The sequence below is a fragment of the Pangasianodon hypophthalmus genome, chromosome 2 (genome assembly GCF_027358585.1).
Source record: "Pangasianodon hypophthalmus isolate fPanHyp1 chromosome 2, fPanHyp1.pri, whole genome shotgun sequence".
Classification (NCBI taxonomy): Eukaryota; Metazoa; Chordata; class Actinopteri; order Siluriformes; family Pangasiidae; genus Pangasianodon; species Pangasianodon hypophthalmus.
This window is the reverse complement of record NC_069711.1, coordinates 8,080,250-8,093,134: the sequence shown is the minus strand read 5'-3', so window position 1 is coordinate 8,093,134 and position 12,885 is coordinate 8,080,250. Positions and strand designations below refer to the sequence as shown.

The window sequence follows — 12,885 nt, the reverse complement described above, 5'->3', positions numbered from 1 at the left end:
TCGGAGAGAGAGAGGGTGAGCTTTTACTCCCGTCTTCTCCAATGTTTCAAAGATGGCTCAGCTCCCTCTTAGAGCTTGTTTTCCTTTCTGTTTTTTTTTTTTTTTTTTTTTTTAAATTGATGGACAACTTGTGTGTGCGCTTCGGTGTGAAGGTGTGCGTGAAAAAAAGTCTATTCAATGAAAGAAAGAAAGGGCTTTTGAATTCTTAAGTCTGACTGGTCAGAAGGTCAGACAATGTTGATTAATTTTCTATAATAGCACAGCTCTGATTATAATGCCTGATTATAAATCTGTTGGGGGTGGGATGGGTAAAACTAACTCTGCTTCATAGGTAAAACTAACTCTTGCATCAGACAGCCCTGTCGTTGATTATTTTCCTACGGAATCTAATTTTCTGTTTACAAAGAAATATATATATGTATATATATCAGTCAGTGAACTATATACTACATACAAGTCCCTTTATCTCATCCATGAGGGAAAATCTTAACTCGTCTCAGCAAGAGTGACATTGTTTCCAGTGTAGCTGTACCTTCACTTAAATGGAGAATGGGATTGTGCAAACTTTATGCTCATTCTAGCCAGGTTTGGATTTGCAGAATTAACTGTGTTTTCATTTGCATCACTTTCACAGGTTGTGATCAGCCGAACATGTGTGTGTGTGTCTGTGTGAGAGAGAGGGAGTGAGAGAACGAATGAGCTCACTGTGCCTTGAGGCTTCTCGCAAGAAGTTCAAAGATCAGGCCTCAGCAGATAAAAACAAGTGAACATGTTACACGCCAAATTAATTTCTTCCTCAAAGACACAGCGGCGACACGACGCTTTTTCCAAATAAATCTTAATGTCAGGATGATGTCAAGCCTTTACATAAAGAGCCTTTATAATGTTCAGGAAAGATGACCTGCTTCCTTACAGTGCTAAAATTCAAAATAGGTGTCTTTATGCGTTTTTTTTCTTTAAGTGAGTTCCGCTATGCCTCTCTTCTGTTTTTAACCTCTGATTCATCTTAGAGCTACAATTACAACAGAGCCCAACCTAGAGCAATCTAATAACTGACATTTACTGGGGTGTGTATCTGTGTTTTGAGGTTAATTCAAGTCTTATTTAACAAACAGAAGTCAAACCACACGGCTGTATATTCACAAGTACTTAGAGTCAAACACAAATAGTGAAGTCTACGGAAGTAAGCTGGTAATTAATAAGGAAATGGGCCTATTCCCATTGCTGTAATCTAGCTGCAGAAATAGCCATGGACTCCCAGGTGTTCGCTTCCCCTCCCCAAAGACTGAATTGGCCTGCAGAGCTTGTCCCCTTAATGAAAAGAGTGAGGTACTTACTAACGACAAATTAATAGTTACTAGGCCAAGCCTTATGGGTAGCTGTCCATCAAAATCTGCTCCCCCTGAAGGCATTGCAATCTTGAATGGGGAAACAAGTAGGGCCTGTTTGCTTTAGTCAAAGATGACAGGAAAGAGGTGGCGAAGACTAATGTGTTTCGGTAACATGTTTTCTCCATGGATGGAAAAAAGATACAGAGAAAAAAAAAATACATAAAATGAAAACACCCACTGCCTCAAGAGGATATCTATCTATAGCACAGCTATAGCACAACTCCTATTTAACTGTGGCTTGGGTCAAGACACATGGCACCCACATGTTACACTCAACTTTAGGTTCTATTAAATACAGCTGTAAAAGATATAACAGATTATTAACATGAAGAGAAAAACAACAAACTCCAGTAACTGTAATGTGCGTCATTAATAAATGGAAAGGTTGTCCACAAGGTTTCTTGAGAAAATTGCCTCTCATTACTACCATTCTTGGTAATAACAGTATTTAGCATTTCTAACTGCGCTCTTACCTCTCTCTCTTGAGCGTGTGGCTGCTGTACTGGCCGTTCGTCGTAGCGTGCTGGTTGAGGAGGCTGCTTTTGGGGGGCAAGGGTGAGGCGGAGGACAGGTCCAGGCAACGGTGGCCATTGTTGCTGGCGCTGTTCTCCTCCTTCACGTGCGTGCCCGTCACCTCCTTCCACAGCTGCTGCAGCTCAGCTGGAATCATGCCTGCCACAAAACAAATTGGATAATTAAATCAATTAATGGGCTAATCCACTTCCACTCGTGCTGTAATTAAATCAAAAAACAAGGGGCTGAGTAAACAAAGGAGCGTATTAATTAGGAATTGTTCCACTACAGGCGAGCATCAGGAGATGCGCTCGTATTGTGCGCACTCTCTCTCTCTCTCTCTCTCTCTCTCACACCGAGGGTGTTTGTGTATACAAATCTCTGGCATTCATGTGCATTTCATGCTTAAAGTAAATAATTAACATACAGACAAGGCGTGAAATCTGAATAATCTTCTGACACAAGAGAGCAAGTTCACAATAGCACGTGTTTAACACATAAAAACGATCGCTCACAGAGGGAAAAAAAAAAAAGACAGACCGAGGGAAAAGGGGGAGCGACAAAGCGGACAGAAAAAAAAAAAAACAAAAAACACAAGCCCCTAGGGTAATATTCTGAAAAGCAAGTTAATGTGCAAAATACTTAAAGCTCTGCACTGCCTAATTGACACACACAACTTAAACCACATTTAAAATGGCACACTGCAGCTTGAACACAAAGATGTTCTATTTTTTGTCATGAACAGATCACAAATTCCACGCACACACACACACACACAGCTCTCTGTACCATTAAATCACTGTCCATGACCAAGTTAAATGTGACTGAACTGAGATGCTGCATTAGCAATAGCTAGTAATTCATATGCTATAAATATAGGACTGAATATATAACCTGCATACAGACGTTTGTTCCTAGTGATTAGCCTGAGAGTATGTACTTGGAACTACAAAATTAAGTAAGAGAGGATTTGGTGGATAGACCCATCAACTCTCACGGCTATTAATTGAATCAATTTTCAAAATATAAAGGAAGATGATTTACCCTCTGCTTATCTGAATTACTCTGTAAATTTTTATTTCCCGTCTTTAATCAATCGCTCTCTTTCTTTGCAGATACCATAACTGTTCTCTTTCAACCATTTAACTGCAATACACACACACACACACACACCACAAATGCTTAGTCTTAATTTATTCCTTTTGTGGCAAAATAACCGGCGAGTTGAAGACCTCAATGCGATCAGCAGAAAATATTTTGAATTTGATAAGCTACTAAAGATTTTAATTATGCCGGTAATGGAGAACAGTGGGCTAATGAGGCGAGGAAAGCTCTGGAGAGTGAGAGTGAGAGAGAGAGAGCGACACTAAGAACTGTGAAATGAGTCTGATAGTACTGCTGTAAATTCACTCATGATCGTTTGCATATCAAAGAGCTGGCGGAAATTATTGCGGGACCAATCAATAACCTTTCCACGTTCCAAGGAACATCTTTGTGCTGCTGTGGATATCGGGTGTGTCCTTTAGCTGCGCTTTTTGGCAGTTCAGCTCTACTGTTATTCATGCGGTGCAACTGACACATTGTTATGAATGTGAACATGTATCACTTTTCATGACTGTGTGTGTGTGCGTGCGTTTTCCATTGTTAGTGTTTGTAATGGCTGGTGGTGAAGGTAAGCAGTAAGGGAAGGTCACAGTTGTAGCGAGTGTCCTAGGTTTTTCCTGCATTTTGACAGTTTGGTGTGTATTTTTAGCTGATGTGCTTGACACAGTGGGCCTCGTCTCCCAATACTGCATTCTCTCTGGTCATTCTCTCAATCCTTCTTTTCCTGCAACACATCTGTATTTATTCTCCTGCTTTCGGTCATCCTGATCCATTTATAATTCCATGTGTGTATTAATCATCACCATTAATCATCCTGCATCAAAGCTTTTTCAGCACCATGACAAAACTGGCTATAACACCTCCTACAAAATAATCCCATCCTAACCTCCGTTCGTGTGCAACACCACCAGACCAATCTGATTAAACCGTTACCATTATTCAATAACCCAATTCCAGAAGAATACACGGCATCCTGTATTTAATATAAACCCTGCTCCTGACCCTAAATTTATCTTTTTGGTCCTGGATTACTGCATCTATGGCGGTTTGCCATTTTTCAGACTAACCTCTTCCTACTCCTTTCGCTCATTAGAGGCCAAAGATACACAGCCCTCGTTTTAAAAAATGTATGTCTGCGCCAACCTTGATTGATTACCAGTGGCGCAACTACATTTTTACCGCGGCAGGTAGCAGCGGCGTGCTTGGACGAGGGAGCACTGTTTCCTCCTTCAACCTTTCCTGTCCTTGTACCCCCCCATACTCCCTGTGACCCTGTTCAAGCGAGCAGAAAGTTGATTTAAGGATCATAACCGCATCAGTCGCCAACCATCATCATCATCGGCTGCAAAAAAAATGACCCGGTGGCTCTGGCTGTGTAAAGTGGCCGGCTGTGCCTTTTTTTCAAGGTGCTACAGTGCTCTATTGGGGGCCCGATGTGACACAACTATTAGTTTGTTGTTCCATCAGGCGAAGACCTTCACCGCCTCCCCCCCGCTTATGTGTCTCTGATCGCCGCGTCTTTGATATGCAGCCCCTAGGCCTAAAATATGTTCCTCTCTGAATGCTACAGGAGCTATTAAAGCAGTGCCACGCTGCTGAATGATCAATCAACGCCAGTACTCGCTGGCCACGTTCACTAGCTTCGTATTAACGGCAAATTTGTCTTGTCGCCGTCCCATGGCCCTTTCCTGGACAACTAAACTGATGGGAGGCGGGGGGATGAGAGCTGGCTTTGGCTCAGGGAGTGTGTACACACACAGTGTAATGAAAGGCAGGTAATAGAGTGGAAGGGGGTATGACACACGCACACACCTAGCAGAAGCACCTGGGAGAACATGGCTAATGCAGGTGTCTGACTGAGTGAACAGGTCAGACATCATTTCCTTCCCTCTCCATCTCTTTCTCTCCCTGCCTATTCTCTTACGCTCTCTCTCTCTTATCCTTATAGTGGTGTTTAAGATGTTTCAACTGTTTTCCAGTCTATTGATCATACACATAGTTTTAACCTTTTCCAATGCAAAACAGTGAATCTCTCAACAGACAGCAAATAAGTGCTCCATGACTTTAAGTTACACTGATGCAGAACCAAGATTTCAGTAATATTTATGGCTGTAATTAAAGTACCTCAGTGTTAGGGTGATACAAGTTTTATTTTTATATTAGACTAGACATGCTAATTTTAAGCTTGTTTTTGAGAAAAAGGGTGATAAAGTTGACAATATATTTTTAGATCGTGTTCAAATGAATTCAGACGACAGATTAAATGAAAACTTATTGATGATAAACAAGTGCACTGGCACTTGCACACTTTCACGCACACGCAAATGGGACGTCAGTGAAGTCTTCATACTGCAGGTGAGACACTGTTATTAATTGGGCGATAATGAGAGATGATACTTTTCTGCCAGTTGTACTGCATCTAACAGCACCCACAGCTGTTCACTCTAGGTGTTTTGCAACAAGATGTAACGAGATAGGTAAAGATTGTCACGACAAACTTTGATGTTGGCGTGACAAAGCCAGTCTGAAAGTTTAAAACAGTTTCATAAGCTTGAATATGGTTTGAAGTTGAAAGGCAGAAAGAAAGAAAGAGGGGGTGACTGACAGATAGTCACTGGTAGAAAGATAGATGACAAATAGAGTGATACAAGTAGAAAGTCAGACGTAGTGAGAGAGTGATAGAGGTAGATTGATAGAAAGAAATATGTAGAGCATGTGTGTGAGAGTGTGTGTGTGCTACTGGTAGACTGATAGATGGATGAAGTGAGAGTCTCTGTTACAGGTACATTGAGAGAGTGAGAGGGAGAGAAGAGGGGCTTCAGGCCATGTGCACACAAGTGTGTATGTGAGTTTTGACAATTGGAGTCTGAAATCTTGAATGTTCTGAGCCAGGCTATGGAGTTTTTGGGATTTCTGATCGTCTGCTACGGGAAAACCGTAACACCGACCAGTAAGAAATAATACAGGATGATCAGTCTGAACAGCCTGAAGGGCTGTGCTCAGTTTGGTTGAAGTATCTTGAACGGTTTAGGAGTTATAACAGTCCAAAATTTTCAATGGAAGTCAGAACAAACTGAAGGTCTGGTCTCAGAACAATAATAATAACTAGAATTTACGTTTTCGGAAGAATATGTGAGTGGTGCTTGCCCACGCAAAATTCGACACCGACGTGCAGCTGCACATGCCGGTCATTAGGGGGAGCTAAATGTGTGTACGCATTTGTTGAAGCATAACTAATAAGACTTATATCAGTAGTAGTTTAGTGGACCAATCGGACCATCACCAGAACGACCATAACACAATTCTCCTCAGTGGGCCAAGCGTTTTGATGTCATACAGTATGTTCATGTACCGGCAGTTTTGCAATTACACTCAATTTAATTAGTGACATGCATGTGATTAGAATACCCATAATGCAATTCACCTCACTGAACTAAGCATTTTGATGTATCACATGTCTATGTTGTGGTAGTTTTGTGATTCCGCTTATTTTGGGGGTTAAGTAAAGTACCAAAATACCCATAATGCAATTCTCCTCAGTGAGCCAAGTGTTTTGATATGTCATATGTCTATGCACCAGTATTTCTGTGATTACACTCAGTTTCAGGATCAGATTTTTTTGTCCACCGTTTGAACATCGTAAGTCAGATCGCTTATAAGAAGTCACAGCACACCTCCCCCCAATAAGACGGTCGATTTGAGCCCTCTTTCATGTCTGTAGCACAAACGCTGTGGGACGAATTACATGCTAAAGTTTTGCCCATAGTAATAATAATAATAATAATAATAATAATAACAACAACATGTGAGATAACAATAGTGATGCTTTGCTACGTAAGCACCACTAATAAGCTTAAACAGCAGAACAGAATGTTTGTCAAGCCAAAATCATAATAGAGGAGCTGGGACGAAGGGAAAGAGAGAGAAAGAGAAAAAAAGTGACAGAGGGACATAACACACAGTTCACAAAATTCCAAGGCTAAATGTTTTCTTAAAAGTATTGAAAGCATTATCCTATTTTTGCATCTAACCTAATTTATTGCCTACATTTCATCATTATATCGATAGATGAAAGCTCAGAAATTTATTAGAAGTCAATAAAATCCCAAAAAAACCTTTACACAAAGAGGCTGTTAAGACGTCTGACACAAAATGATGTCACAGCTGTCCTGATTTCTTCAAGACAATGAAAACCATGCAGCACTTATCCTATACAGCTAACACTTTGTTCCATTGCATGTGTACAGCTAGTATCACTTTTCAATGACAAAAGTCTAAAAAAATTAAGTAAATAAACAAAAGCACACATTTGGGTAGCATTAAATAGATGAGGAAACATTTTTTCCTTACTGCTATCCCAACACAGACCCTCGCGTGCACGTAAGGAGCATTAACTCATCACTCATATGGCAATGCTAACTACTTTTGCTGAACATTGAACAGATTAGATCTCGGCCTCTGGAAGGCTGGCCTACTGAAGCATGAACAAGTCTGCTGGGGTGTGAAAGGAAAAGGTCATCAATAACTTCAAACAGTGAGGCAGAAAATGTGGCAAATAGGCCAGGTCACACACACACACACACACACATACATACACTCAAGTCTATGAAGAGATCTGGAGACAGTGTGTCACTGCTAAAGCAGTCCAGCCTGGGCAATGATTCTGAATTACTATTAAAGGAATTCACTTCTGAATATAATCTAGCATCCATGCATCTTAACTCTGAGATATGAATAATGTAAATATAACTACATTTTCATATATTCATTTATTTTTCAAATGCAGTTATGAGAGCAAATATTTAAATATCTTTCCTCATCAAAACACTTGCATATTATCAAATCAGTTCAAATAAAAAATGTTTTGTTTTTAAAAATGTTTTTAAATGTTTTGAATGTTGGACATAACCAAATATGGACTATACAGCGCTAACTGCAGCCCATGTCAGTATCCTGAACCAGACGTTACATTGCCATGCCTAGCCCAAGGGCATTGTGGGTATTCAGAGTACCTCTTTTTTTATTACAATGCCCTGAACAAACAATAACAAGACTGCACAAATACTGTGTTTGCACATTACCTAACCAACTCCACCTCCTCCTCCCTTTCTCGCCTTATCTTACTAAGAGGTTGTTTGTCTTAGACAGAGAGAGAGAGAGAGAGAGAGAGAGAGAGAGAGAGAGAGAGAGAGTGAGTGAGAGAGAGAGAGAGAGAGCAAGAGAAAACAGTCAGTGTTGGGAAGGGGGGGGGCAACCTTATATGAAAGAGCTTTTGTGACTATGTAGCTGCTCCTTGAGAAAATATTACAGGGGGTGTATAATGAAATAAACTTCCTGGCAAAACAAGTATTGACTCAGCGTGTGCTTGTGAAAATAGGGGCTTGGCCACGATTCACTCAGGGGAAGCTGGGAAACAACGCACCTGGTGTGCTTTCGGCTTGGAACGGAGCCAGTGGAGGATAAGGAGTGACAGGGAGGAGGATGAAAGGAGGCGTGGGGATGAGACTGAGTCCTGGCTTGGTGAAATTAAATTAAGGTTAGAATATGAGATGATGTAAGTTACAATACACAGATCTTACACCGGACACAGGCGTTTAAAGATGAGCAGTTTAAAGCAGAAGGAGGTGAAAGTATCACTGTAAGTCTATGTGGAGGTGTAAGGAGTGTGAGTGAGAGAGCTTGGGAGTGAGATTGTGTGTGTGTGTGTGTGTGTGTGTGTCAAACTGAATCAGATTGAATAAACTATTTTATTTCCATTTCTCCTCACTGGGACATTAAGATACAGAATGACATGATATACATGTTGGATGCATAAGAGTGTGTGTGTGTGTGTGCACGCGTCCTCACCCTGAGTGAGAGAGTGCAGCGGCAGATTCTGGTTAGCCTGGATGGACAGCAGGCCCTGTCTTTGTAGACTGAGCAGGTGCTGCTGCTGCAGCTGCTGAACCTGAAGGAGCTGCTGCTGAAACGCCAACTGCTGCGCGGAAACCTACAGAGAGAGAGAGAAAGAGAGAGAGAGAGAGAGAGAGAGAGAGAGAGCAAGGAGGGACATTGAGACAACAGACTACAAATCATTCTTACACACACACGGCAGGTACATGCCTTCCTCTCTTAATTAACTCAGAGTTGTGACAAACAATGAAACAACATAGTTAATCATTCATAATAAGAACCGCAGGATTTTAATTATGGCCATTCATAATTCAGTGAACATGCGTGCAACCGAAAGTAAGCCTTTATCATCTGCCGTATCAAAGCTCAGATCTTAGACAACAAACGGCTCGCTGCCTTCCTATCAAAGAGCTGAGGAGGGCAAGGGGCTTTGGGGTAGCTGGCATTAGAGTATTATCACAAACCTCATGGCACACTATACTGCTGTGCCTCGGGTATTACTTTTAGTCGTGCAATACGTGGTATTATTTAAAAAAATATGCAAGAAGAACAGAACTATACAGCACACACCAGCTAGAAGTGATTGTTAAAAAAATCCATGCCCATTATTACTCTGTACTGATTTAATTTTTAAGGAGTGGAACAATTAAAATGTTTTTAAATAATTGAACCTGTAGTAAAAATAAACTAAATCCCATCGGGATTTCGGGTGTTCGTGTATACTGTGTAAGCTCAGAGCAGAGGAGCCTAGCGATGGGAGCGACCTCACAGGGTGAGCTGTTTTCTACAAGAACAATGGTGGTGGAGAAGAATTCTTTATTCAAGTAGACCTGTGAGGTATGTTCAGGGCACAGCTGGAGAGGAAAATGGATGGAACATAACGTGGTAGGGTAAAGAAAAAAGAGAACGTGGCAAAGAAAAGGAGAGAAATAGAGCAAGAGAGTAAGAAAAGAATCGGCAGAGAGCAGAATGCTGTGCCAGACAGACAGACCAAACAAGAGAGAACGATCGAACTGATCTAATATCCACGATTTGTGACGCATCAAAACAAATAGACAATTTTATGGCGATAAGAGAAAGGGACAAGTGTGGTTAACACTCAATTGTCCCTCTCTTAATAACTGTTCTCAAACTGACAGCAGCACAAAGCTGGAAATATTCACAGATCAGAGTCAGCATTGTGTACGAGCATGTGTGTGTGTGTGTGTGTGTGTGTATGTGTGTGTGGGCATTAAAGTACACCTCTTGCTGCTGCCAAGCTGTGTACCGCACCCTCTTCCCAAACACAGGATGCGCTGCTGTGTTTACTGCTCCCGATTGAAGGCAAACAAAAAAGGTCTCGCAGCACCATGGAGGCCGGGTCACACAGGAGACCCGGAGCAAACTGAACACTCCTGATAAAACAAGCTTTCTCTCTCTGAGCAATGGTCACGTGCTTATTTAAAGAAAAGCGGTAAGGAATTTTGCATTATGAATTGATATGACAAAATGAAAAATGGATTTTTTTAAAAAAAAATCTTAAAAAGCATATCTATGGACAAATTGAAAAAAAATTCACCTTCAGCTTAAAATGTAACTTATTGGATTCCTGTGCACTGAGATAAACAAATTTGTGCATGAATTGTTCTTCTTAAATGACTCCTTTAAATGAGTTTGCTATAGCTCTAACCTACATGAGGATTGAATAGTAAATCATTCAGTCAAATTTATGTAGTTAGTAAGTCATGTGAATTATAATTCTCACTCCTACTGTATGTAAGAGGTCCCTTTCCCCAATCACACACACACACACACTACACTAACAGTGTCCCATCAGAGCATGAGGGCTTAACACCAAATGGCACACAAAGGCGGGGTAGAGAACGCAGACAAACGTAATACAGAGTGACACTTGCAGACCCTTTCATTGTTTCGACTCCGATATGAAGGTAAAGATCTTTGAAGAAAAAAAAAAAAAACTCAAAAAGAAAAAAATTTGATGTCTTTAAAATGAAAGCGAGGCACAAAGCAACAACAGGGGGTTATTGTGCCGAGGCCCCACGGGAGGGAGTCACACAGTGATTCTTCTTGTCTTTTGATGGCGGCACAAGAAATCCAAATGGATAGAAGAAAGAGGAGAGAAGAAGAGAGGGAGAGAAAATATCAGCAAGACGAACAGGCCTCTTGAGGGCTGCATCAATTTCCTCTGATCAAACATAATGCGCTTCAAAAAATTGTTTTTTTTTTATTCACTGTTCCCCATTCAGCTGATCAATTGTAGCTTTTTGCTATGTCAACTTCACCCTCCTCCCCTCTGCCCTATCCTAAGAGAGCGAGCGAACAAGCGAGGGAGAGAGAAAAAAGAAAGAGAATGACATTTCTTATCAGAAACATGAGAAACAGCCCTGTCATATTGATTTATGGAAGTGAAGCAGCACAACTTGTCCAAACTGAAGCCCCTAGTTCATTAATTAGCAAGCCTGGGGACTTTGATGTTAGAGTGTGTGTGTGTGTATGTGCGCATGCATGTGCATGCTTGTGTGTGCGTGGTTTTTTTTTTTTTATTCATTTTAATTTATGCACTCGGAAAGGGAACGTGACTGTCAGAGGGGAAAAGTAAAAGTCGGAAAATCCTGGATCGCCTTTGAACTGCTTCTGACCGAGCAATAATCAGTTCTTTTGTCTGGAGCGACGCCTGCATGCGCCAGTCATTAACACAGAGCCACTGTAATTGAGACCAGGCACAAACTTGAAGAAAGAGTCTGGCAGTGAAAGAGAGAGAGCGAGACACAGAGACAGGAAGAAAAGAGCAAGAGCAAGGGAGAGAAAACAAGTCCCATTTTGATAGCCCACTATTACATGGCTCCTCTGCTGCCATTTCCATGTTTATTAAACCAGTAGCCTCTTCAAATTTATGAAGGCCGACATCTCTTTGTTTCTCTCTTTTTTTCCGCAGAAGGAATTATCTGACTTTGTATATGCTTTCCATCAGAAAAGCAGAAGAAATGGAGCACAAACTAAAGTGTATTTCCTGAACAGGAGAAAAACTAAAGGAATGGCATTAAGTCTATACCTGTCCACAAAGCAGGTGTTCTAAACAGGTAATGGCAAGCATATGTGTGTGTGTGTGTGTGTGTGTGTGTGTGTGTGTTTGATGTCAGAATACCTCCTTGCTCTGCTGTTTGCTGCCATGTTGTTGTTGAAGGAGTTGGAGATGGAGCTGTTCTTGCTGCTTCTTATAGAAGTCCTGAAGTTGCTGCTACACACACGTGTGCACACACACACACACACACACACACTTCAAGTGAGTATCACTAACACGTGATTCAGAGCTCTGTTGAGTTCCACATATACAGCAGTGAGTCAGATGATGGAAAGGGGTTGCAGTGTACAGTAATAAATCCTGAAACACAGTTTTATTTTAAATTGCCATTTAGATTCAAGTTCATGTCAATTGCCAAACAAGGACTACTTGGTTTTGAGTTTCTAAGGTTTGGATTAAAACTATTTAAGTGTCAAACTGGTCAAACAGGCTGATGACTGTAAGAACTCAGTCATATAATTATACACTTTTAGAATGATTTGTGTGGGTTGTACTTTTTTCACAAATGTAATAATCACAGACCCACTGGCTATGCTTCATGGATGTGACTTTGAGAATCATGGCTTTAGTGTGATCCAAAAATAAATAAAATACAATTTAATAATAATACAAATGGTAAACTTCAACAACACTGTAGTAAAATCTTTTGTGGCATATTCTTACAGTGTGATTTCTGTACAAAATAATAAAACTCAATGTTTAGTATAAAAGTCTAGTATGCATTCTATATGGAGACTCATTAGCTGGTCTGTCAAGTACGTCACACTATTAACATTGTAGGTGTGCCTTATAAAATGGTGTTTGTCTAATAAACAACCCCTACAACGCTGCAGAGCTGTGCCACACACACACACACACACAATCATGCCACTATGAAGTCAGTGTCACTGCTATGCTCAGAAT

The 12,885-nt window shown here is 40.9% G+C and overlaps 1 protein-coding gene across 17 annotated transcripts in view; it reads right to left on the bottom strand.

The window, feature by feature from the left end:
* Nucleotides 1–12,885, bottom strand: part of foxp1b (forkhead box P1b) — a 165,476-nt gene that overhangs the window by 25,472 nt on the left and 127,119 nt on the right. For 15 of the 17 annotated variants that reach the window (XM_034310961.2, XM_034310965.2, XM_053231834.1 and 12 more), the window contains 3 exons: nucleotides 12,046–12,138; nucleotides 8,856–8,997; nucleotides 1,865–2,063 (listed from right to left, as the gene is read on the bottom strand). In XM_034310961.2, coding sequence (XP_034166852.2) covers nucleotides 1,865–2,063; nucleotides 8,856–8,997; nucleotides 12,046–12,138 — 434 coding nt within the window. The remainder of the gene's footprint in view (nucleotides 1–1,864; nucleotides 2,064–8,855; nucleotides 8,998–12,045; nucleotides 12,139–12,885) is intronic. The other 2 variants (XM_034310977.2, XM_034310979.2) reach the window with 1 other exon arrangement.